This window comes from Panthera onca, chromosome X, assembly GCF_046562875.1.
Source record: "Panthera onca isolate mPanOnc1 chromosome X, mPanOnc1 haplotype 2, whole genome shotgun sequence".
NCBI lineage: Eukaryota > Metazoa > Chordata > Mammalia > Carnivora > Felidae > Panthera > Panthera onca.
The window spans coordinates 111,392,953-111,419,023 of record NC_138357.1 but is presented as its reverse complement, the minus strand read 5'-3'; the positions used below and the strand labels follow the sequence as shown (position 1 = coordinate 111,419,023).

Here is a 26,071-nt window from a genome sequence, read left to right as displayed (position 1 = left end):
GGTTAAGTCTTCATGATCTTTGCCATTCACTCATAAGCTTGTCTTTCACAGAAGCAAGGGAATGTGACTACCTTTGAAAGCAGTGATCTCTTTCAATCTCTGCTCTGTTCCTTTTTTATGATTGCATTTGGGAAACAATTTAACTTCTAAGTCTATAGTGATTTTTCAACAGTTCTCAGATAAAAAATAAATGGTATGTTTACAGACAGGGTCTTCTCAAACCCTGCTGCTGCTTTGGATGTTTATAAATATAAAGTGGCTAGAGCCGATACAGAATCATAGAAACCTTAGGGCTAGAAGGGACTTTAGAAGCCATCTCTTTTGCATCCCTAATTTCATACATGGTCATTGTGGCAGTATTACAATTGATTTTCTTTGTCCATTTCAATGAGAAGGGTATGTTTAGATTTTTTCTTTTTTTTTTTTTTTCAACGGTTTTTATTTATTTTTGGGACAGAGAGAGACAGAGCATGAACGGGGGAGGGGCAGAGAGAGAGGGAGACACAGAATCGGAATCAGGCTCCAGGCTCCGAGCCATCAGCCCAGAGCCCGACGCGGGGCCCGAACTCACGGACCGCGAGATCGTGACCTGGCTGAAGTCGGACGCTTAACCGACTGCGCCACCCAGGCGCCCCAAGATTTTTTCTTTTTTTTTTTTTACAATTTTGAGGGTGTGGTTATAAGTTGCAGTTACTAGAAAACAGATTATCTTGGCTTTTCATTAAGAAAAATCAAACGATTATGCTCTGAGGTTCATGCTTCTAATTTTCTCCAAATTATATATTTATACCATAGATCTCTGAGTTATGGAGCTATAGGAGTAATTGTTGGACATGAATTTACACATGGATTTGATAATAATGGTAAGTACTGATTCATTGTATAAGCAGCTGCTTTTATGATAATGTTGATGATACAGATGTTAATTGTTGCTATTATCTTTGCATAGTGGCATCACCATAGATTGAAGATTATCCAAAGCAGTGTGAGTGCTGATTGAAAAATTCCCCCCATGCCATGCTGTGATAGCTTGCCATAAATAAATAATTGTTCCCATTGGTGATGGAATAGCATGAAAAAAAAAAAGAAAAAGAAAAAAAAAAGACCTTGTAATTTCACTGAAATTATCTTTGCATTTAGATCAGGATTGCTGTAGCTGCCATGATAGTTAAAGGAATTGCTTCATAGCCTCTCCCCTCTGTCACTTCTTTATTCACCATCTTGAGATGCTCTCCCTGGAGGTGTGAGCTCTGCTCTGAAGATGATTATACATGCTGCCAAGTTAGGATTCAGCCAGTTAGGACTCCGGAGCTTGGCTGCCTGATTCCTTTATACGATTTCAAGGATTATGCAATGCTTAAGCTGTGTTTTTCTCTATGCTGGCATATCTTTAGATTTTTTTAAAAAGACTATGCTTTCCTAATAATGCAAAATATAGAATATGCTGTGTATCCTGATGAGATTTAAGCACAAGAGCAGAATATGCATAAACTAAAGAAATTATTGCCCCTTGTAGGTTGTCATCATTTGTAATTGGCACTCCTTTCTCCTTTACCTTTGAGCATTATTGGAAAGCCACATGAAAACTCTGAAATTTATGAATTAGTAGCAAATGATAATCGTATCCACATCTGCACAGTGACAGGCAGATGCAAGGAGCCGACTGGCACAAGGCAACATTGTTATAGAAAGGACCTTTTTCTTCCATGTCTGTGGTGTCTCCACCATCCTTCCCTGGATGCTGACCGGAAGGCCTGGTTCTCCTTCTGGGCAATTCTTCCTGTGCTCCCACCAACCCTTCCTGAATCATCTAGGGTTTTGGTTCCCGTGGTCTCTCCCCTCCCTGTTAAAATATAGCTACCTTGTGCTCCTCTCAATTTCCGGAGCTACACTTTCTGTCTTTCCATGTTTGGTTTATCTAAGAGGAGTGTCTTAGCTAAGAAACATAACCCAGAAGTGATCTCTTGGTTCTGGGCCTTTCTTCCTGGGAAATTTAAGTACAGTTCTCGCTGTGAATCTTTTGGAGGCCTTCTGAAGTCATTCTCCAAGGACATAATCTAATGATGCCAATTTCAGTCTGTAACCAGTACTTAGAACAGAGAGTCACATAGTTAACTACATGCCCTGTAACTGTTTAATGATTGGTTGGATAGTGTGTGGAAGACAGTGACTCCGTGCCCTTCCAGGGGTTGGTGGTAATGGCATCCACTCCTGCTGAAGAGCCTTGGATTATTCCAATTAACACCTTTGCTTCTAGGACTTTCTTGTAAGCCCACTGAAGAGTTCTTTGCATAATTAAATTCAAACCAATAGTAATCTTGAGTATGAAGACAGTCTAGATACACTCAGACTTCTTTTGAAGGGTGTAGAGAAAATGAAGAGTGAGCCTATGGCAAAAAAGCATGTATAACTGATCTTTTTTCCATTATGTTTTGGAGATTTCCATTCTTGTTCCAAGTTCTCTTTTTAGAGCAACCTTCCTTGTCCAAGCAGGACAGATGGGCCTTCCATGCACACTGATGGCTGTGGAATGATTCATAACAGAGGTTTTATGTGTGTCTCGGCTCCTAGCAACTTGGAGGAAACACATTCCTACAGGGTTGAGTCAGGGGCTACAGTCTCACAGTGTGAATGACTCATTAGACTGTTCCCATGGACTGTTTGGAATTTCACTGGTCCTGGTGCTCCATCTCCCTTCATGGACTTTCTGAATGAAGCCATTTCGTTTCATAATCCAGAGAACAGTTTGGGTCACATCAGATGAAAACAAAGAAGTCAAGATTGGTTCAGAATGTGCATACCATAAGTTGATGAATCTTATTTTTAAAATGTTCTTTTTACTTAGAAAGAAAGAACTTCATCTTTCTCCTTCCCCCCTTTCTACAATTAACCTGTGACACTGGAGAGAAGGTAGGAGCTGCTCCCAGGAGTGGTCCGTGCTACTGGAACTGCTTTCTCAAGGCCTATTGAATTGAGGGAAAGGGGAAATGGAGAAATTAGTTTCCATAAATAGTACAAATATCTTTTTTTTCTTTTTATTTAAATTCCAGTTAGTTAACATACATTATAGTATAGTTTCAGGTGTACATCACCAGGTGCTCATCAAGACAAGTGCCCTTCTTAATCCCCATCACCTATTTCACCCCTGCCCCACCCATCTCCCCTCTGGCAACCATCAGTTTGTTCTCTGTAGTTTTAAGACTCGTCTTGGTGTTTGCTTCTCTCTCTCTTTTATTTCCTTATGATCGTTTGCTTTGTTTCTTAAATTCCACAGACAAGTATTTGTCTTTCTCTGACTGACTTATTTCACTTAACATTATAATCTCTAGCTCTATCCATGTCATTGCAAGTGGCAAGATTTCATTCTTTTTTTTATGGCTGAATAAGATTCCACTGTGTGTATGTGTATTGTGTCTATATCTTTGTCTGTCTATCTGTCTTCAGCCATTCATCCATCAGTGGACAATTGGGCTGTTTCCATAATTTGGCTATTGTAGATAATGCTGCTGTAAACATTGGGGTGCACATGGCCCTTTGAATTAGTATTTTTGTATTCTTTGGGTAAATACCTAGTAGTGCAATTGTTGAATCATAAGATAGTTCTATTTTTAACTTTTTGAGGAACTTCCATACTGTTTTCCAGTGACTGCACCAGTTTCCATTCCCACCAACAGTCTAAGAGGGTTCCCCTTTCTCCACATCCTTGCCAATACCTGTTGTCTCCTGTGTTGTTGATTTTAGCCATTATGACAAGTGTGAGATGATCTCATTGTAGTTTTGGTGTGCATTTCACTGATGATAAGTTATGTGGAACTATGTGGAGTTATCTTTTCATGTGTCTTTTGGCCATCTGGATGTCTTCTTTGGGAAAATGATGTAATCCCTATGAAAATACCAACAGCATTTTTTCACAGAGCTAGAACAAACAATCCTAAAACTTGTATGGAATCACAAAAGACTCTGAATAGCCAAAGCAGTTTTGAACAAGAAAAGCAAAGCGGGAAGCATCATAATTCCAGACTTCCAAAGTTATATTACAAAGCTGTAGCCATCAAAACAGTATGGTACTGGCACAAAAATAGACACATAGATCAATGGAACACAATAGAGACCCCAGAAATGAACCCACAATTATATAGTCAGTTAATCTTTGACAAAGCAGGAAAGAATATCCAGTGGGGAAAAAGGCAATCTCTTCAACAAATGGTTTTGGGAAATCTGGGCATCTATGTGCAGGGAAAACAAAAATGAAACCGGACCACTTGCTTACACTATACACAGAAATAACGTTAGAATGGATTAAAGACCGAAATGTGAGATGTGAAACCATAAAAATCTAGAGGAGAACACAGGTAGTACAAATATCTTTTAATTTTCCTTTCTGCTAGGTAGAAAATATGATAAAAATGGAAACCTGGATCCTTGGTGGTCTACTGACTCAGAAGAAAAGTTTAAAGAAAAAACAAAGTGCATGGTTAACCAATATAGCAACTATTATTGGCGGAGAGCTGGCTTAAATGTAAGTACAACTGTGGTGAAGGAGCGTCTTGTGGAGCATCTCATTTTTTCTCTTTTGGACATTAGCTTCCTTTAGCCCATTGGTTCTTGGTGTGTGGTTTCTAAAACAACAGCCTCAGCCTCTCCTTGGAACTTGTTAGAAATGCAAATTCTCGAGTCTTATGACAGACCTATTGACCCAGAATCCTGGAGGGAGGGGAATGCTGATAGTCAGTCTGGCTGGCTGTCTTTTCACAAACCCTCTGCTGACTCTGATTCAATCTGGAGTTTGAGAATCACAGGCCTAAACATTCGTTTGTTTTCCTAGATTCAGACAAATATAGAAAGTCTTGTTGCAAACACAAACAGTACAACTCTTATAAATCTATATTCCATATCATTTAAAACATTTTCCTTCCAAACTACTACTTTAGTTTAATTCGTTGAAATCTCACTAATTTGAATTAAATGACTCTGAATTGGTTAAGAGATGTTAATTACAGATGTTTGAACAAAAGAAATGTACTTTTAAAATGCCTCTTTTTTTCTTAGGTATACATACATAAATTTCCATGAAGACAAGAATGCGACTTTATACATGCTGCTTGTGTGTGTCAGATTCTGCTCCTTTCTTGTCTTCATGTCCGTCCCCTTCCCCTTTCCCTGTCATCACTCTTAGCTTGCCTACCTGTAATTCATCTTAATCACCCTGGTACACTGTTTCCCATGCTCATGTGGAGACAGACATGCATACACGCACCCCTTTAGTTCATGGTTTTCAGTGACTGTCCAGAAGTCCACATTGTGAGTGTGTCTGACATACTCAACTAACCTCTGGTTGAGAGAGGTTATGCTTTGTCTCCAATTCTTTTCCAACAGTAAATGCTGCTGTAATAAACAGTCGTTAGGTTCATGTTCTTTTTGTCCGTATAAGATAGGTTCCTACTGTCACCAACAACTTACATTATTTCATATTCTCACCAGTGATACACGAAAGAGCATTTCTCTATTCAGTTATTTTCTTGTCAATATATGAGAACTTTTAAAAAAATTACCGATGTTAAAATTTTATCCACATTACAGTGTTTTCCCCCAAGTATATTGCTCATCCATTGGATTTTATATATGGCATCTTTGACCTACAAAAATTAAACATTTCTATATAGCCAAAGATACCTATTTCTCTTAAAAAATAGTTTCTGTATTTCCACTGTATGTCATATATATAGTTTCCTAGCTTTTTGGGAAAATTTTTGTTGTTGTGTTATTTTACATTTAAATCTTGATGCATGTAAAACTTATTTTTTTATGGAATTTAATATGAGTGATTACTTTTCTTCTGATAGTCCATTGATCCACCATCACTGATTAAAAGACTTTTTTTTCTCACTGAATCGATTATTTGTCAAATTTTAGAATCTTATATATATTGACATCAATTTTTGGATTATGTGTTCTACTCTGCTGGCCTATTTGTTGATTTCTTTACCAAGCCCTTATTACCATTGTTATAAGGATTGTTCTGGTATGTGTCAATATAAACTCTCCCTCACTGTTCTTCTTTTACGTGGTTGCCCATTCTCAGGCAAATATACTTCTGTAGTTGGTCCAAGATCATGTTACCCACAGGTTACCCTGTGCCCCAAAGAAAATCCCGTTGGGATTCTAAGTTAAATCACAGTTACTGTATGGAATTGACATGTTTATTATACAGTCTTCTTGTTCAAGAACATGGTATGCCTTTCTGTCTGGTTCTTATTTTACATTTTCAAACACAGTTTTATAGTTTTCTCTTTGTAGTTTATCTCCTGTATATTATTTTTAATTCTTTTTCCTTTTCCTTATTTTGCTGGTTTGATCAGGTTTTCATTTCTGCTCCCTATACGAATTTTTCTTTGTAGTTTTTTATTGCGTTTTCTACCCCTGCTTTCATAATTATAAGAAATAGATTTCTCGCATTGTATTTGACCGTTAAGAAGCCAATAGTGAAGAATTGTTGGTAGGGTATGGATCTGCAGGAAGCCCTCACTCTAAAACACACATGTGCACCCTGTATGCCCCTAATTCGTATAGTTAAGGGTACCACACCTAACAGGAACAAGAGACCACACAGAACTGACTTGGTCCTCTACTTCTTCAACCATATTCAGCACAAGGAACACTGTTCTTTATCCAGGCAGAGAAACCAGAGGCTGTATCCTTGAATAGTTTCTGTAGCTCTTTCATCATTGTTCTGGAAAGCCATTTCTGTGTGTGTGTGTGTATGTGTGTGTATGTGTATGTGTGTGTATTTTAATATCTACAACTCTGTCATGAGAAGATGTAAAATGGGTGCTTCTGTTTATCAGTATTCAATTCAGGAGTTATCACATTGTGAAAATCCATCTAGAATATATGTTGCTTCAAGAAAAGTGTAGGGGAGGGAGGGGTTCTAGAGTCAGCTAGAGGTTCAAATCTTGATTCAACCAGTTGCAAGTTTTTTGAACTTGGGAAAGTTGCTTAATGTTCCTGATTCTCAGTGTCTTCATCTGTGAAATGGGTCACTGTTCCTGAACTCATTCATTTGTTGTAAGAATTAAATGGCTGCCGTTATGTAAAGCACCAGCATGATGGCTGACGTGCAGTAAGTGCTCAGTAAATTGTTGTTACTATTACTAATACTTTGTCACATACTCATAGGTGCCCCATCCTACAGAAAAACAAAACCAAATTTTGTGGGACCGAAAACAACAACAACAACAAAAACCAATAGAAGAACAGTTTTTTTAGAGGAAGGGAATGTATATTTCGTGATGATTGTTATATGCAGGCATGGTGGTAGACTTTTCAATCAGCCGAAACAAATGTAATCCTCATACTGGTCCTGAGAGGTGTACATATTGCTAGCTTATTTTACATATAAGAAAACTGAGGCTCAAAGAGATGAAAAACCACAGTAGAGTCTAGATTAGAGTGAGTCTGAGATCCACATTCTTTTCACCATATCATGCTGTGCTTCTCACATTCTAAGCTCATTTTATTCCTAGCTAGTGTGTTGGGAGGGGGACTATTCCACAGCATCCTTTTGGGCTAAAATGTCAGACACTGAAACTGAATTCTGGCAAATGTGTACCTTTGTCACAAGGACGATAGAAAGGGGATGCCTGTCCTGGCAAAATCCGCTCAACTGTCAGAAAACAGCTTCAATCTCTATCCCGGAGGAGAGGGGGCGGCTTCCTTTGTGGGTATAAAGGGCCACAGTTTATTTTCTGGCTCCATTTATGGATGCTGGTCTTCCATGCCTGAGTCCATTGCAGTGAACTGGGGAGTGCTCCAGGGGAGTGCCACAGAAGCAGACTATTCCCAGCTGGTGAGAGGCCAACCTAGGGCCATATGGTCTACGGAGGTGGTCTAGAGTGAGGGGGAGGAGCCAGAGGGGTGAGGCCACTCCTCAAACCTCCAATTTTGATAAAGCTTAGAGAAACAACGAAGGAAATTAAATATGGGCATGAGTAGGTATAAGCAGATGCAATGGAGTCAAGAGCAGTTGAGATTTGAGAAGGTAGCATGTTAGGAGGCAAAAACTCTAGACACAGACTTTTTGGGTTTGAATCCCCGTGAAATGTGGGCAGTTGATTTAATCACTCTGTTTTAGGTTAGGTTCTCCAGAAACAAAGCCCAAGAAGGGGTTTCTTAGGTAAGGGATTTATTTAGGAAGTAGTTTCAGGAGAGACCTGTACGAGGGTAAGGAAAACCTGTTGGTTTCAGGAGTTTAGCCTCAGCCTGATCCAGGTTCTGGAGCATGAATCACACCATAGGAATTGTTCAGCCGGGGGTTAGGGGGCTAGGCAGTTCTAACTGCTCATCAGTCAGTTACTGAGAGTTGGGGTATCCCCTCCCAGGAATCTTCAGGTGTGGTGAGTCCCCTAAGCTAAGCTTAATCTTTCTGAGCTGGTAGCAGTTGAGAAATGGGTGTACAGTCCTGATGGAAAAGGGGATCTAGTGTGACACCAGCGACATCTGCAACAACGACATCTGTAGACATCTGCTACACACTCTGTTCTTTCCTTATTTGTTAAACAAGGGTGGTGGTAACAGCACTTAATTTGTAAGATTGTTGTCAAAGAAGAATATATGTGAAGCCAGAGTGGGAACTTAGAGGACTGAAGCTAGGAGAGTCCTGGGTGATTACAGAAATTAATGCTCTCCGAAGATTGGTTTTTATCCATTGGTATTGCTTGATACCTGGGTGCTTGGGCTAGCCTGAAAGTAAAGAATGGGTAGGACCCATGGCTTTCAAGTTTACAGCAGGGTGTATTCATTTCCTGTTGCTGCTATCACACATCACCACAAACTTAATGGCTTGAAACAACACAAACACTGTTTTGCAGTCCTCGATGTCCCGCTCAGGTCTCAGTGAGCTGAAATCAGGGTGACACAGAGCTGTTTTCCTTTCTAGCTGCTCTGGGGGAGAGTCTGTTTCCTTGGTGTTTCTTGCTTTTAGAGGCTGGCCACATTCCTTCACTCATGGTGCCTTTCTTCTAAACCAGCAGTAGCTGGTCACATCTCACATTGCATCACTCCTCCCGTTTCCTCTATCTATATGGACCCTTGTAGTTACATTAGACCCACCTGGATAATGCAGGCTAATTCTCCAGATCCTTTACTTAATCATATTTTACAATTTCCTTTTGCCACAAAAGATAACATTTTCACAGGCTCCAGGAAATTAGGACATAGACGTCTTTGGTAGGGGAGAGGGGGCATTATTCTGCCTCTTAGGCAGGGATTGACAACCTTGGTCTGCAGAGGGCCAGGCAGTAAGTGATTTAGGTTTTGTGGGCCATAGGTCTCTTTTGCAACTACTTAACTAGGCCACTGTAGCAAGGGGAGTGCCCCAGACCCTATGGACACAAATGGGCGTGGCTGTGTTCCCATAAACCTGAATGAAGGACACTGAATTTGAATTTCATCTAATTTTCATATGCCACAAAATATTCCCCTTCTTTGGATTTTTTTTCCCCTATGCACTGAGAATTGTAAAATCCAGTTTTACCTCACAGCCTGTACAAAAATGAGCGGCAGGTTAGATTCTGGCTTGTGGGCTGTGTTGGTTTGGAATGTTTTTTTTATCCTAGCCTATTTAGGGATTTAAGAAACAATCTTCAAATGTTTGGAGGAATTTCTTCCCCATGCTTGGCTGCTTATCATACATATTGCAAACCTTGACCTTGTGGAATGTGTTACTTCTGTTTGATTTTTGTCCCCCATGAGAACTACCCTCCTTTTAATTTTTCATGGAAGTTGCTGAAGGGAAAATGGTGATGGTTGGTCTTGAAGTTTTGTTCCTTTGTGGATGGTAAATTTTTGGAAACAGAAGCACACTGAAAAGACTCAAATTATATGAATTAATCAGAGAAAGTCATTTGTGTATTGACATTTCAACTTTTTCTCCATTAAACCCGAGTCACTCAGTATTGTTAACATTTTATTGGAGCTGGCTAAATTGGTAAGATACGGAGGTGGGGGAGAAAGAAATGCGTAGCATAATAAATAGAAATTAGTGTATTCAGGAGCACCTTGCTGGAGTTCGTTTGCCATCTCACAATATATTATGACTACCCTATGATTTATTGAATGTAATTTTCTCTGGAAAATATGGCACTTTTTCTTGCTATCGTATTTATGCCTTCTGCTGAATGATAGTTGGCTGTGAAACACTCTTTTTTTTTTCTTTTTGTTAGGTGAAGGGGAAGAGGACCCTAGGAGAAAATATTGCTGATAATGGAGGTCTGCGGGAAGCTTTTAGGGTATGCACTGCAACATATTTGCTGTGATTTTTAAAATGAAACTATGGAACGCCATGTGGGTGCACCTCAATTTACACTCCAGACATTTTCTTGAGGAGTTAGATTTCTGTAATTTCTGTAAATAGAATTATATTTCCACATTGACTCTGTCATACTCTATTATATGAATAGAGCTGCATTTCTTTTTTTCTTTCTTTACGGGATATAGAGTCACCCTAAAGAATAATATTTGTTGTGAAGAATCATGTATTTAAAGGATGATTTTCAGCAAATGCATTCACAATAATATCAAAGCACGTTCCAGAAATCTCCTCAGGGCTATGTTCATATGAGTTTTCCTTGAGTACCCGGTCTCTATAGCCCATCTTGCAATTTTCTCTTAAAATACCAAGCTTCTAAATGATGGCCAGAGGCTAGTGGTTCTCATATAGTTGGCCAGTAACAGTCCATAATAAGGTTTTCATCATCCACTGGTCTTTGCTTAAATAAGAAGCATTAAGGATGATGTGGAAAGATTTTCATAAAGGTAAATGCATTTAATGTAAAGACCAGGCTGTTATTCTCAGGTTACATCCTTCCTGTATTCTAATTAAAATATATTTTATAAAGTGATGGTGATTGCAGGTGATAGTTTTCCCTTTTACTTGGAAAAATAAAAATTTGGCCCCAATATGTTGACCCCAACATTTATTTCCAAAGTCCTTGCCATTGTGTTAGAGAAAGAATAGCTTTTTGTGGGGGAGGAGGTATTTAACGTGTGAATGCTTTGGCCCAGCTTCTCTGTATCTGTTGAGTATCATCAGGTCTTTTAGCCGGTGAACCTGCCTCACTGTTAAGCAATACGACATTGATTTGCATTTCCAGAGGTTGGTGTTGTTAAAGGAAAACTTTACAGGATGCATTTTGCACATGGTGGAGGATATATTGAGTATCTCTGCACTGGATGAAACAAGAGAAGAGCCACCATTGCAGAGGATCATCCATTCTACTTCTCTCTCCAGGCTTACCGGAAATGGATAAATGACAAGAGGCAGGGACTTGAGGAGCCTCTCCTACCAGGCATCACATTCACCAACAACCAGCTCTTCTTCCTGAGTTATGCTCATGTGAGTAGGCCAAGGAAGGGGCATCAGAGTTGAAATGTGAGACTTTGGCTTGCTCCCATGGTGAAAGGTTTGGAACGAAAGTTGAATGGCATAACTTTGATTTGAGCTGAAATTTTATCTTGCTGCTTATTTCCGGGACAAATTTCATCTTCTTAATATTCTGGGGGACATAATTAATCAACTGATTGAGTCAGGGTATTTTGGTATTGTTTATCAACTGGGTTACCAGCCCTGTGGTAACCACTTGTCATTTCTTTAATATATCCTGACTTCTTAAAGTATGCACTACTTCCTATAACCTTTTCTGGTGATTGGCTTTCATGGCCCTGCCCTCTGCTCTGTTTCTCCTGTTCCTTTGCCTCATGGGCTGACGGTATCCCACCTCTCTCAACCTGCGGGGGACCCTCAAGGCTGTGTTTCCCGTGGTCACAAGAGTCAGAAGAGTACGTGAAGGCTGCTAGAGCTGAAAACAACAATAGAAGCTTATGTCACAAGTGTGTAGGCCTCATTTTCAAAGAAGACAGAGATGGGTTGATGAAGGTTCTGATGCATGGCTTCACAGTGGGCAATGTAGATCTGTATGCTCAAAACTAGACCAAAGTTGTTAACAGCACAACCTTCTTTTCTTCATTCTTTGCATTGGTTCCTCAGTAAGCTGATTCATTCCACAGCTGCTTTGATTTTCCTTCTATGGCTTTTCTTCCTTTTTGATTTTCTCAGCTTCTTTGGCTGACTCTGGCTAAAGGATTCTCACCTTTCTGGGATCTTTTATTTCTTTTTTTTAATGCTAATTTATTTTTTTTTTTTTTTTAATTTTTTTTAACGTTTATTTATTTTTGAGACAGAGAGAGACAGAGCATGAACAGGGGAGGGGCAGAGAGAGAGGGAGACACAGAATCTGAAACAGGCTCCAGGCTCTGAGCTGTCAGCACAGAGCCCGACGCGGGGCTCGAACTCACGGACTGTGAGATCATGACCTGAGCCGAAGTCGGACACTCAACCAACCAAGCCACCCAGGCGCCCCAATGCTAATTTATTTTTAAGACAGAGAGCTGGGGAGGGGCAGAGAGAGAGGGAGGCATATGATCTAAAGTGGGCTCTGCACTGTGACAGCCACAAACCTGATGTGGGGCTTGAATTCACGAACCATGAGATCATGACCTGAGCCAAAGTCAGATGCTCAACTGACTGAGCCACCTAGGTGCCCACAGGATCTTTTATTTCTTAAAGCTGACATGACAACACTAAATCATTTATCGACATGACATCGGTAAAACTGGAGTCACTAAAATGACTTTCCTTTTTAGTTTTCCCATTGCTGTCAATACACCCCAAGTCTCTGGGTCTTCCTGGTTAGAAAATGTAGATTCTTTGGTCTTACTTGATTTGTCTATCCTCGTTTTTATGACATGGGTCCCCAAAGCTGGATGTTTCATCGTTTTAACTCCTCTTCAGATTGAACCTCTTTTTCCCTATTAGCCTGTCTCATCATCTGTAGAGTAAGCCTTGATCTCTTCGACTCTGGATTATCCCAACAGCGTTATGGCATGTTTTTCCAACTTTGGCATCTTTCCACCACTGTCTGTCTTACATGACCCTGGAATACTACTTTGATTTCATTACGAACCTGCTGAAGGAACTGCAGTGGCTCCCAAGTGCCTGCCACATCAAGACCAAACACGTCCAGCTGGCTTTCATAGTTCTGTTCAGTCTTACTCAACTGTACCCAACCAGTTCTGAGTTCCTGCAACTCTCCTAGACTCACCCTTAGCCAGGCAGGTGTCCTCACTTCCAACCCACACTGTTATGCCAATTACTGACTGTGTGGCTTTGCTTTTGATTTTCCTTCTATAGGGGCGCCTGGGTGGCTCAGTCAGTTAAGCGTCCGACTTCGGCTCAGGTCACGATCTCACATCCGACTTCGGCTCAGGTCACGATCTCGCGGTCCGCGGGTTCGTGCCCCACGTCGGGCTCTGGGCTGATGGCTCAGAGCCTGGAGCCTGCTTCCGATTCTGTGTTTCCCTCTCTCTCTGCCCCTCCCCCGTTCATGCTGTGTCTCTCTCTGTCTGAAAAATAAATAAACGTTAAAAAAAAAATTAAATGATTTTCCTTCTATGATGTGACCCTCTTCATACTCCTCCCCCTGAGATTATTCAGTCTCATCTTTATTGTTCGGGATCCACGTCGAGTTCCACCTCCTCCAAATTTTCCACAGACTTCCCTAGGACTCCAGTACTCTCTCTCTCTCTTTTTTGAATCTCCAACTCCTTTACATTACATTCCCTTCATTACTATGCAGTTGAGTCCTTAATTGTTCTCAAACTGTTGAAGACTTTTAGTTTTATATCCATAGCTAATCTTCTGGATCCTTATATTTCCTTGAAAAAAACCTTTTTTTGAGAGAGAGACATAGCATGAGTGGGGCAGGGGCAGAGAGGGAGACACAGAATTCAAAGCAGGCTCCAGGCTGTCAGCACAGAGCCTGACGCAGGGCTTGAACCCACGAACTGGAGATCATGACCTGAGCTAAAGTCAGACACTTAAGCGACTGAGTCACCCAGGGACCCCTGGATCCTTATATTTCTTATGTATCTCCATAGCACCCAACAAAGATGCTGGGTATGTTGAAGATGCTTGACATTTTTAGATGAATTGTTTATAAAAGGTAAGACTAAGTAGCAGTTCCATTAGAGACTTCTTTGGGGTCAGTGCTGGGTCAGATATCTCAAATAAGCATACACAGTGTAGTTAGAAATTTCTAGAGCAGGGGTTGGCAAACTTCGACCCATGGGCCAATTATGGCCTGCTGTCCATTTTTATAAAAACTGTTTTATTAGAAAAGAGCCATGCTCTTTCCTTTATGTGTTGTGGGTGGCTGGTTTTATGCTACTGTGGCCGAACTGAGTAGTTGAAGCAGAGACCTTATGGTCTGCAAGGCCTAAACCATTTAATGTCTGCCCTTTTACAGAAAAAAGTTTGCTGACCTTTGATCTCGAGGACACAGTATAGTGTCCATTGGTTCTTACTTACTTAAAGTCCATCTTAGTTACATCCTAGTCCACAATATCTTTTTGGATGTAAGGTAAACCAACTGGTAGCAATATTATCTTCATAATTTTGAAATGTCTTCAAATAAAATTCCAAAGCATATCTGATTTATTTTAAACTAAAGAGATTTAGGGAAAAATGGAAAGCTACTTTATGTTACTATCTTGGAGGTATTCCTACTGACAGAAGGAGGAGATTTTCAGCCTTTGCACATTGGAATAAGTCTGCTTATAGGGAGTAAAGTTATTTTCCCTCCTGAGAAGATACTTGGAAAACAGTAACAACCGTAATGTGTTTTCAGAAGCCTCTTAAATGATTTATGAAGCAAAGACAATACTATAACAATGCTGCATAATAATGTAAGAATATAAAAAGAAACAGAACAAGAAAAAATGAGGTAATAGAGAATGCCAGAAACAACTTCATCTCAACTAACTTCTGAGGAAATTAAGGAATCACATTACAAAAGCATCTTCACAGTCATGTTCAGATGGTTTATCTTCATCAAAAGCAATAGCATCATATCACCTTTCCTGCTTCCTGTATCCTTGTACTTTCTGTGACCTGTTAATTCTTTTCTTAGACATTCTCCTTATCTTTCTACTTTTCTTCATTCCTGTTTCTACTTACTTAGTGGCCGCTCATTGGGAACCTTCCTGAGGCCCATAAATACTCTTGGAACTAGTCTCTAATTTCCTCCTCCTGCTATGCACCCCTACCAGATAATTCTTTTACAGATATGATTTTGTCATTTTCCTGCTCACAAACAGTGTTTAAATACAGTTTAAACCCTTGGCCTGTTGCTCAAGACTTCAGAAATCCGGCACCATCCTCTCTCCCTGCTGGCCTCCCACTGCTGCCCGTTATCCACCACACATTATCCCTGTTCAATGTCTCGCTTTTTCTTTTCTCTCAAATATGTCTTTGCTTCCATTTTCTCCCACACTTAGAATTCCCCGCATCATTTCATGTCTCCTAGTTCTTTTCATACTTCAAGACTATATCATGTTTCCAGACAAACTTCAAGTCAGGATTAAGTAGGTTATGGTGCAGGAACAAACAGTACAAAGACACTTTCTTTTGTGTTCCTGCTCCACGTCCCACGTGAAAGTGGGGGTTCAAAGTGGGACTCTGCTCCTAGTAATTACTCAAGGACCAGGGTTTTAGAATCTTTATCTCAACACACGCTCACATGTTCAGCATCGGAGGAGGAAATAGAGATGAGGAAATGTCCACTGGATCTTAATGAAGCATCTTAAATTATTCTTAAGACTCTTAAAAACTTGCGCTGGGTTTTTAAAGCTTCTACAAGGATGTGACATCTGTCACCTCTGCTTGCATGTGGTTGGTCAGAGCAAGTCACATTAGCTTTGCCTAACTTCAAAGTTCATGGAGAAATCTCCTCCTATCTGAGGCCCTGACTAGGGGTAAGGCAAGCAACGCACTTAGGGTGCAAAATACTAACTTCTCATGACCATACTCAATAAGGGATGATTGATTGATTTTTTTTTTCCTGTTTGAATGAGTATGGTGGAATTTGATAAGGGCTATTCCAAGCATTATATTATTTGAGTTAATACATTGGTTGATTTCTAGGCTTATACACTATTCTCTTGATTTAAGAAATTTGTCTAGAGGGGCGCCTGAGTGGCTCAGTTGGTTGAGTGTCTGACTCTTGATTTCGGCTCAGGTCATGATCTCGCAGTTTGTGAGTTCGAGCCCCCATCGGGCACGCTGCTATCAGCATGGAGCCCGCTTCGGATCCTCTGTCCCCCCTCTCTCTGTCCCACTCCTGCTTGTGCGCTCTCTCTCTCTCTCTCTCTCTCTCTCTCTCTCTCTCTCTCAAAAAAAAAAAAGATAAATAAACAGTAAAGAGATTTGTCTAGAAACCCTCCTAGTTTACTCAAGTTGTGGAGTTATGCGCAACAATCAAACCTTCTACTCTGGGGATTAGAATAATGGATGTTACTCCTGATGAAGGTTTTATCTGATCTCCTAAAACTGTTTGTCATCCACTGAGTCTAAAATTACTCTTCAGTATAGTTTGGAGCAGTTAAGGTGGTAGGCAATGTGTAATCGGAATGGAAACATAATTACTGGGATTCTCTTCTCTTTTAGGTGAGGTGCAATTCCTACAGACCAGAAGCTGCCCGAGAACAAGTCCAAATTGGTGCTCACAGTCCCCCTCAGTTTAGGTAAATGGGCAAATCGATGGTCCTAATTTTTAACTGTGTGTCTCCCACCTCCTCCCCAACTCAGCCATCCCAGTGCCGTACCACATAGGAGATCTGAACAAAAGCCCTTATTGTGAACAGCGATATCTCCATTTTGCAGACAGGAATATCTGGCCAAACAGAACTGAGCATCTTTTCTTTCATTAATAGGAAGCTAGTTTAGTCAGAATACTTTCAAAAAAAATTTCTGTAGTAGGCATTTACTCATACCTCTAGTCTAGTGCTGTATCGAGATCTGTGAGATAGTACAAGACTCCAAAGATAATTTAGAATCCAATTCATAGCTTTAGTATTAATTCCCATTTGTTACCTTCCAGGTTTTGAAAGGTACCAATCCACGGGTGCCAAAAGCACCATGGGTGCTCAGTAAACTGGAATATTTGACTTATCCAGCCCCCTACTTTTTTTTGTCTGGGCCAGAAAATGTCTTTCTCCTTAGGCAAGGATGAGAGTTTATGTGACTTAAAACACGTAGAGCTCTGGTTTATTTTGTGTCCTAGGATATCCTATTTAATGCCTCTTGTTCTTTCATGCAGTCAACCGGCAGACATGAATGAATGCCCACTTTCTGAATAGCTCTGAACACAAAAGAGGATGTATGGTGATATTTAGCTATTAGAATTCATATCTAAAGTCAAAGCTCTACATTTTGGCTTTTAGTTTGAATCATTTTTTGAAAACAATTACTTCACGTGAAGGGAAGAGGATTATGAATTACAATCTTATTTGTCAGAATGTACAAAAAATAATAAGAAAAAATAAAATTAAAGTTAGTATACTTACCCTGTGCTAAGTTTCTTGCACAGTTTGAGGGAGCTTTTCTGTAGTTGGGGTCAGAGAATTATAATGGGAAATCCAAGAAACCATAATAATTTTTATTGAGTCTTTGCCTAGAACATGTTATATATCTGGATATCTTTGCTTGATGTTTAAGTGACTCCATCAGCACAGTGCAGGAAAATTGCCTAAAATTTCTCCTGTATTTGAAAATCTTATTCCTAAAAGTTTGCTTTAGAAATGTTTCAGGAATTGACTATAAATTACCCAGTAGCATAAAAATCTAAACACTGTATTAGAAATTCTCCCCCACTGGGCTAAACTGTCAAAAATGCTGACACTCTCTAATGGACTAAAATATTCTCCCACTGGCGAATGGTACAAAGGAAGCCACACAGTAGATTAATTACTTAACAGATAAGATTGTAGAAACTAATTTCCTTTTAGTAACTAGTTGCTGGTAACGTTGGATTTTAGCTGATAATTTGCAGAGTATACTTACTAATTATCAGCTAAATTCTCTTTTTAACATTTGCCCAGGGTGAATCACACTATGAAATATGCATTCCTACCCATACATCCCAGCTAAAACAAGAAGTTTGGATACAGGCCAATATATTCATTCAAATGCCCATAGGTAACAAAGTCATTAGGGAAGAAATAGTTAATAACTGAGAAAGCTGAGTCTCTAGTCAACCCTTTGAACATGCAGTTGAGTAAGAAATAGATGAGGGGGCAGTTTTTGCTGGCTTGTTAGTGATGTCTGAGGTAACTATAGATTTTGAGTACAGCAGAAATCACACGATGGAAATACCTCTGCCGTAAGGCAGTTAAAATGAAAGTGCTGAGTAGGAATCCACAGTCTTTACTGCAGTCAGAGAACTTGCAAGAACACCAGATTTTGGAACTAACTTCAGTAAGACATTACTCATCACTAACAGTTAGACACCGTTCATTAGTTTGTTACCTCGACCAGATTCTAGGTAAATATGAACCTTCAAACATAATAGGAATTAAGGAAAGCATTTTTGTAGATTGAATGAAGTCTTTAAAGATAGTTTATAGATAGTAAGAACATGGATGAATCTTGCAGACATAATATTGAGTGAAAGAAGTCAGGAACAAAAGAGTGCATATTGTGTGATTCCATTCATATGAAGTTCAAAAACAAGCAAAACGAATCTGTGGTGACAGAGGTCAGACTAGTAGTTTTCCTTGGAGGTTCTACTTGTAGGGCACACAGTGGAGCCTTCTAGGTGCTGGAAATACTCTGGGTGGTAGTAACATGGGTATATATACGTGAACAAAATTGATAAGCTTTACATTTTACTTTGTATCAGTTATACCTTCCATAAAAAGTGGGAAAAAATAGAAAAGCTAAGTATTTCTGGTACATCCTTAAATTTCTAGGAGTCTATAAATTTATAGGGCTATACAGTTGTATGTATATACAATTTATAGGAATTGCAAACCCTACAGTTTATAGAAATTTGAGGGTATTGGGAAGATTCGTAAGAGCATGTGCCTGGCATTCAGGAGGTGCTGGTTCTAGCCTCAGCTCTGTTAATTTCTTTGGAATTTTACTTCTCCATTTGGGGCTTCATTTGTCTCTCCCATAAACAGCTGAGATGAATGCAACATCCCTGAGAGCAGTATGGCTGCTGCAGTTGTACCCAGAACCTACTGATATGGAAGAAGTGAATAACACGGACTGTGTGACATATCTTTTCCAGGGTCAATGGTGCAATTAGCAACTTTGAAGAGTTCCAGAAAGCCTTTAACTGTCCATCCAATTCCACGATGAACAGAGGCGTGGACTCCTGCCGACTCTGGTAGCCAGGCCGCTGGTGTAGGCCATCCTGGGAGCCGTGTAGCACCAGGAGGGGCCACACCGAACGCTCATCGCCACCGCTTTTGGCCTCTGTTCCCCTGAGGACTCCTATTTTTAATGCATCTTCATTATTTGTGTGCTGCTTGGATGTGAACAGTATTCAAATTGTAGGGCTTAAAAAAAGGGAATAGAAGAAGTGAACCAAGTATGTTTCTTTAGAAAACCAAACCAAAAAATAAAATAAAATAAATCCCTAGGCTACTTTTGTTAAAATATTATCTGCTGAATTGTCGCTTTTGTCCATTTTAGTGTAAACAGCTAAGTGGTACACACTATTTTAATCTACAGGTTTGCAGAGAGCCTAAGTAGAATGTATCCAGAAAAGAAATTCAGTCTATGCATTTTGTACCCTTCCATGATGAGGACATGTTCCTGGATACCTGGTCGGTCTTACTGCTCTGTAGAATGCAGTACTAGATTTTATGTATTATCATTCATAGCATTTATTAACTCTATGGTAGTTAGGTTAGAAATATGTTGGAGCTTCATTTTACAATATTTGATGAAATTTTTGCCTTCATCTTTGAGGTCTGTTGGGTTGCAAATGCCTCTCACAGCTTCTGTCTGACGTAGCTGATTGCCCTGTTCGACTCGGCATGAACAGAGCTGGCCAAAAGGCTACTTGAGAAAGGGTTTCAGTTTCTCAAATAGAAAAAAGAAAAACAGATGTGTTTTTAAGGCCCAGAAGAAGTCAAAACTCCTACTCACTAGGAGATGAAATCTCCAAAATTGGATCTATTCTGCCCAAACCTCAGTGATTATGTCTGTGTGCTGGGCACTTCTTCAGTCCAATTCCTGTTTATCTTGTTACCCTCATATATGTGCATTCTTCTGTTTCTGAAATGAGCAGGCACTGAGAAAATGATTTTCTAATTCTCCAGTAAGAATGTATGGCTTCCATTCCCCCTTTAGGCGACCAGATACCACTTCTCTTTTGGCTCAGTTAACATGACCTCTCTTTGAAAAAAGCGTTTTGAAAAATTTCTTGATTGGAGACATTTTAAACTCTATTGATTGATTTAAAAATTCCTCACATGTCCAAAGGAAGATAATTTTTTCTGTTCAAGTCTTCTAAAGAGTCTGTAAGAAAGAGCAGTGCTGGGTTTTTGAGCCTCAGAACTTTATCCTTTCCGGTGAACCCCTCCATGTCTTATTAGCGTGTGTAGGGGAAAATCTTAATGGCCTTACAGTGGTTACCTGGCATTTCCAGTTTCTTAAAATAGCCATCCTCCCTTTACATTATTCATTGTGTATGTGGTTTGGCGTTAAGTAGGCCAATAGGAAAAATCTCAGAAGCAAAATGACAAACTCAGACTAACCGTAGGAGACCATTTTGCATCCCTGTGATTTGTTTTCCTTCTTCTTCTTCTTTTTTTTTTAAATGTATGTGTGTGCCATGTCCTTTTGTAAACATGGGAACTTCCAAAGGGACAAAAATGCAGGGGCACCACCATGAGGAAAACAATTACCTGTGTTGTTAGTCAGAGGACAGTGATATTCCCCTTGATTTGCTCCTCTCTAAATGAATAAACTTTGGAAGGGCAGCTACCTTTTCCTCCTCTTAACCAAGGCTTAATGTGACCTTAATGTGACTTATTTTTAAAAACAAGTGCTGTTAGGTTAGGGGTGCTGGAAGTGTACAGGCGTTTTCTCTGGAGGAGCCATTCTGATTTGCTTTAGACATACAAGATACTCCTTGTTTTATCCCTCTCCTTGGACATTTAGAAGCCACCGAGGTTTGTTATGCTGGTATGAATAGCATTTTCCTTCTAGATTTCTCTTTTTAAACTCCCAATAAACACATTCCTGCAGGTCAGAGAAAGTGACTAGAATTATGACTTTGGAAGTGGGAATCATGCAGTCAGTTGTCAGTTGAGGAAGACTAGTTAGTGATCAGTTTGGGCCCTATAGTTTCTAAATGATGTGGCTACTTTGTCCTGATTAACTTTATGCGCTGTAACTCAGTTATACTGAAAGTTGTAGATACGAGGGCCATTATTAAAACAAGATAAACCCAAAGCAGGAGTACCAAGTCATCGCTACAAGCTACAACAGTTTTCTGGTAGGATTGGATTTCCACATACATGCTCAAGTTTAAATTTTCGATTATACTCTTGTTACTTCTCTTCAATACAGGTTGCTAAAGGAAGCAGACACTGATTAAGTCCTAGAGGGAAGAAGGGAAAACCCACCTGGAAAGAAAGGTAAAAAAAATAAAAGTAGGGAGAAGTTGGCCTCAGAATGTGATTAGGAAGAGAAGACAGGATTTGGGCAATCCTTGCTAAGCATATCCATTGGAGTCGAGCCATCAAGTTTTACAAAAATAATTATGGTAAATTAAAAAGAAATTAGATATTGGATCACATACTAGGACTGCCATAACAGACTTTCCTGATTCATATACCAGATGTTCTACCAGTGAACTATTGTCTGCGTGCTGGAAGGAGTTTTGGGAAATTCTCCCAGATTAGTCGAGGATTTTGTGTAAATAAAGTGGTATTATTTGAGCTTATCACCATTGCCTAAAGTTTGTTGAGCTTTTCACCAACCATACAGCATTGGCCTCCTATTTCCATTTTTTCCTTTTATGAGACAGACTTGGACATGACTAATGCAAGCTCGGATTCGTAAATTATCCTGAAGTTTATTCAGTGCCTTTCCTCAATGGAGCTGAAAGCATAGCACATAAATTTTATTTTATTTAGCCCTGGAGCATCGCTAAGAAGCAACAAGGAATGCCGGCTTGCTGCACAGGTTATGCTCGTGCCAGAGAAGTGGAGAGAGGTTTGAAATTGCTTGTCAAGTATCCCAGGATCAGGAAAGGCAGAGTCTTTGTTCTTTGGGCAGCTGACCTCTGCATTAACCTTCATCCCTTAGATGACCTCATTTCTAAATACATTTATTCTCTCAGTATTTGTGCAGTCACTTAGCATTTGATGGGGCTTCTTCCTTGATATTTCTAACATAATGTTTCAATTGCATATTAAGCTAATGAAGAATACATGATTGTTTCATCAGCAACATTTTCCTCACCCGTGGCAGTGCCCCCGCTGGTTTGAAGGAAGGTATTCTTGGATTATGCATTTTATATCTAAATGATCATTGTATTTTCTTCTCTGACTTGTAAAACAATGTGAACGATCATTTTAAGGACAATAAAAAGTTGAAGATTTTCTGTTTCCTCTATTTTTTTTAAAAAAACTTATAATCTATTGTATCTGTTAACATACTCAGTTGTGTTTTAGGCAATACTATTTGCCCCAAAAGTATGCAAAGTGCTCTAGTAGACTACGTTTCTTGGTCTAGGAAAGTGGGATTTGAATGCAAGTAACTTTGTAGACACTGAGAGATTTACGAGGTGGTCGTTGTATTTTCTTTTCGAATATAAGCCAGCAGATGTGGTTTATTGCTTATGCAATAATATTTCCATTGAGGAAAGGAGAGGCTTCTGAGGGAACGATCAACCATGATAGGACTGATCTTACTAAAGTGATGATGCACATTACAGTTGCCATCAGACCAGAGTCTGTATGTGCTATCACCTGTCACTCAGCAAACCATAAGTGAACACTGGTTTTGTTTAAATCACACAACTAGCTGTATTTAGGCAGATGATATGCTGTCCCTGGCCTCGCTGAACAGTCTGGTCTTACATGGGAGACAGGTGTGTACACTGTTAGAATCACCCTGCTTTGTGACAAGTGTGGTGATATTCAAGGACATTAGGTTCTGGTTTGGTGCACAGAGAAGGAATTGCTCAACTCTCCTCTGGTGGATGCTGTCAGTGCTCTCTCTGCCCAAATCCCAGCAGCTCCCTTTTCCTGGGCACCCTAACGTCACCTTCAGTCTGCTTTTTTTTCTAAGTGGCTGTAGCTCTCCACGATAACTACCCTCATGCTACTGGATCCTCTTCGCCCCGTGCACGCCAGAGAACTGGCAATGCCTGGGATTTTATAGCCCCTGGCGACCTTTGGACAATGCAAGCCTGTCTGCTTTGCCTGAGTCCAGACAAATCCAGAGGCATATCATAGAATTCAGACTAACTTCTCTATCGGCACATATTTGAGGTTATGTTGGCAGTGCAAATAGAGCCCCCTGTTGATAATTTTAATCATCTTTCTGGCACTGATAGGTTCTAAGAAAAGTACTGGTTTGTAGCAGGTGTGCCATAGGGACTATGTACAGGAGAGAGCAGACAGGATACAGAGCTGGTGGGTAATAAGTGGCTGAGCATGGCCTGTTAGTGCCCCTCTTAGAGAGTTTACACTAGTTTCTGAGCTGACCCTCCAAATAAGAATTCTTGTGTATAGGGTAGTGGCGGAAGGAAAGATGCATAGAAGTGACAGTTTATGAGTTATCTCTGGAGCATGGACAGGAAGGAGAGGCTTTAGGGGAATGGAGGCAAAGAGTCTAGAATTTTTTGTGCTATGGTCTGTATGATAGATTTTATAAGATCCTTAACAAGTATTGAGTGTGATTCATTCGTTAGATATATAAGTGGACCTGATCAAAACTTGAAGGAGGCAAATGTTACCAATTAGGTTTAAGTTATTTGCGTGTCCCTCAAGTTCAGTTCTTTTTCTTAAAAAAAAAATTTTTTTTTTACATTTATTTATTTTTGAGAAACAGAGTGAGACAAAGCGTGAGCGGGGGAGGGGCAGAGAGAGAAGGAGACACAGAATCTGAAGCAGGCTCCAGGCTCTGAGCAAGCAGTCAGCACAGAGCCTGATGCGGGGCTCAAACCCACGAACTGCGAGATCATGACCTGAGCCGAAGTCGGACCCTCAACCGATTGAGCCACCCAGGTGCCCCCAGTTCTTTTTCTAATTAAGATCACACTTGCTGTTGAAACAGATTATCTTAATAACTTAAGCCAATTTAAGTTGATTTCCTGTTTTCGTTTCATACAGAATAGGTGTTGATGGTCATTGAGCCTCTCTCTTCCAGTTGGTGATTTAGGGACCTGGGTTCCTTCCATGTTGCGATTCAGCCATTTTCACCATGATTGAATGCATGTTGATCTTACAAGAAGCTGGTGGAGGAGAAGAGGCCATGGGAGATATTGACTGGAAGGTTTGGTCTGGTTCAGAAATTATCTGTGTCACTTCTGCTCATATTCCATTGGCTAGAGCTCAGTCATGTGGCAAACCTAACTGCAGGGGAGTCTGGGACATATAGTCTAGCTGCGCGTCCAGAAAGGAGAGGAAGTGGGTTTGGCTATCAGCTGTCAATCCCAGCCACATCCTCTAAAGTGAAATATGGGACAGTAACTTTGAGGTCTTCTGAATTTGGGGAAAGTGCTTTGGAGCAAACACAATGACAATTTTAAAATGCCATTGGTAGCCTGCAGTTTATTCTGTAGGAGTCCTTTTAATTAACAGCTTAATTGGATAATTTAATCCCCTTTAGAATTGGAGATAGCCAAATGAAAAGGAGGTACTCCCTGTGATCTGACAATACTGGGCTTTAATAAACACACCAAAGTGAGCTCAGAAATGAGTACCACAAAAGCATTACCATAATTTGTGATCAGTGAAAGAGAACCTGATCTATAATTTTAATGATTTCTAAATGGTTTAGATGCATGTTTCATTTGAATGTGTATTTTGTTTTGTTAATTGCCTCAATTAGGCAGATAACTGAATATAAGATTCTGTGGTTATGCCGTACATATACAATATGTTCTAACCTTTTAAAATATATCTCATTGAGACAGTAAATAAAATATCCTATGAAATATTGTGCTATATCTTTTAGTATTTTTAGAGAATTGATATGAAAGTTGTTTTTAACTTCTCCATTATGAGATAAGAAATTACTCATCATATTCTTGTTTTTGTTTTCTCCACTTGAAAGATAAATTGATGCTCAGAGTCTAAGAAACAAAGATGAGCGTCCAGGTACAAGCCATAGAAGTACTGTGTGAATTAATTCTGACTTGAGACTCCATTTTATGGAGGAAGAAGAACTAAACGATTAAGTTTAAATCCCCAATATAAAAGCTACCTAAAATATTAAGTATCATTTATGCTGGCAGTTGGGCTGAAATGTCTGCAGATGTACTATGCAAGAACACACGTATAGTTTACCATTTAGGCATATGCTGTCAATTTCCAAATTGACTTAGAAGTCAGTGGTATCAGTAGCTTGGTTATTGTCACACAGCCCTCCCACCCCTTTGACATTGATGAATGAAAAATAAGCCCAGAGCAAATTTATTTTACAATTGACCAGATTTTTAAAATGTTTGTTTATTTTTTACAGACAGAATGTGAGTGGTGGAGGGGCAGAGAGAGAGGGAGACACAGAATTCGAAACAGGTTCCAGGCTCCGAGCTGTCAGCATGGAGCCTGATGTGGGGCTCGAACCCATGAACCGTGAGATCATGACCTGAGCTGAAGTTGGATGCTTAACCGACTGAGCCACCCAGGTGCCCCTAAAATTGACCAGATTTTCAACTGACATTTATAAGTGATTTTTTTTTTTTTGGCCTCATAACGATTGTGATGAAAATGGCTTCTATTTCTTGAGACTCACCCTCTCCCAGGCACTCTGGTAGAGTCTGAGGTGCATCACAGCCAATCCTCACGACCCTCTTGTGAAGACTTGTTACTGTTTCTACTTCACAGGTGAGGAATACTTGCATTAGTCATCAAGACCACATTAGCAATTAGAGGAGCCAGGAATGCAGTCAATTTTGTCTGACTTCCAGGCGCATTCTCTGATGCT

At 39.9% G+C, this 26,071-nt stretch overlaps 1 protein-coding gene across 5 annotated transcripts in view; it reads left to right on the top strand.

Moving 5' to 3' along the window:
- PHEX (phosphate regulating endopeptidase X-linked) overlaps nt 1-22,514 on the top strand; it is a 259,915-nt gene extending 237,401 nt beyond the window's left edge. For all 5 annotated transcript variants that reach the window (XM_081793111.1, XM_081793110.1, XM_081793113.1 and 2 more), the window contains 6 exons: nt 796-863; nt 4,389-4,519; nt 10,221-10,286; nt 11,288-11,392; nt 16,559-16,635; nt 19,185-22,514. In XM_081793111.1, coding sequence (XP_081649237.1) covers nt 796-863; nt 4,389-4,519; nt 10,221-10,286; nt 11,288-11,392; nt 16,559-16,635; nt 19,185-19,287 — 550 coding nt within the window. In that variant the 3' untranslated portion in view covers nt 19,288-22,514. The remainder of the gene's footprint in view (nt 1-795; nt 864-4,388; nt 4,520-10,220; nt 10,287-11,287; nt 11,393-16,558; nt 16,636-19,184) is intronic.
- Nucleotides 22,515-26,071: the final 3,557 nt, after the last annotated feature.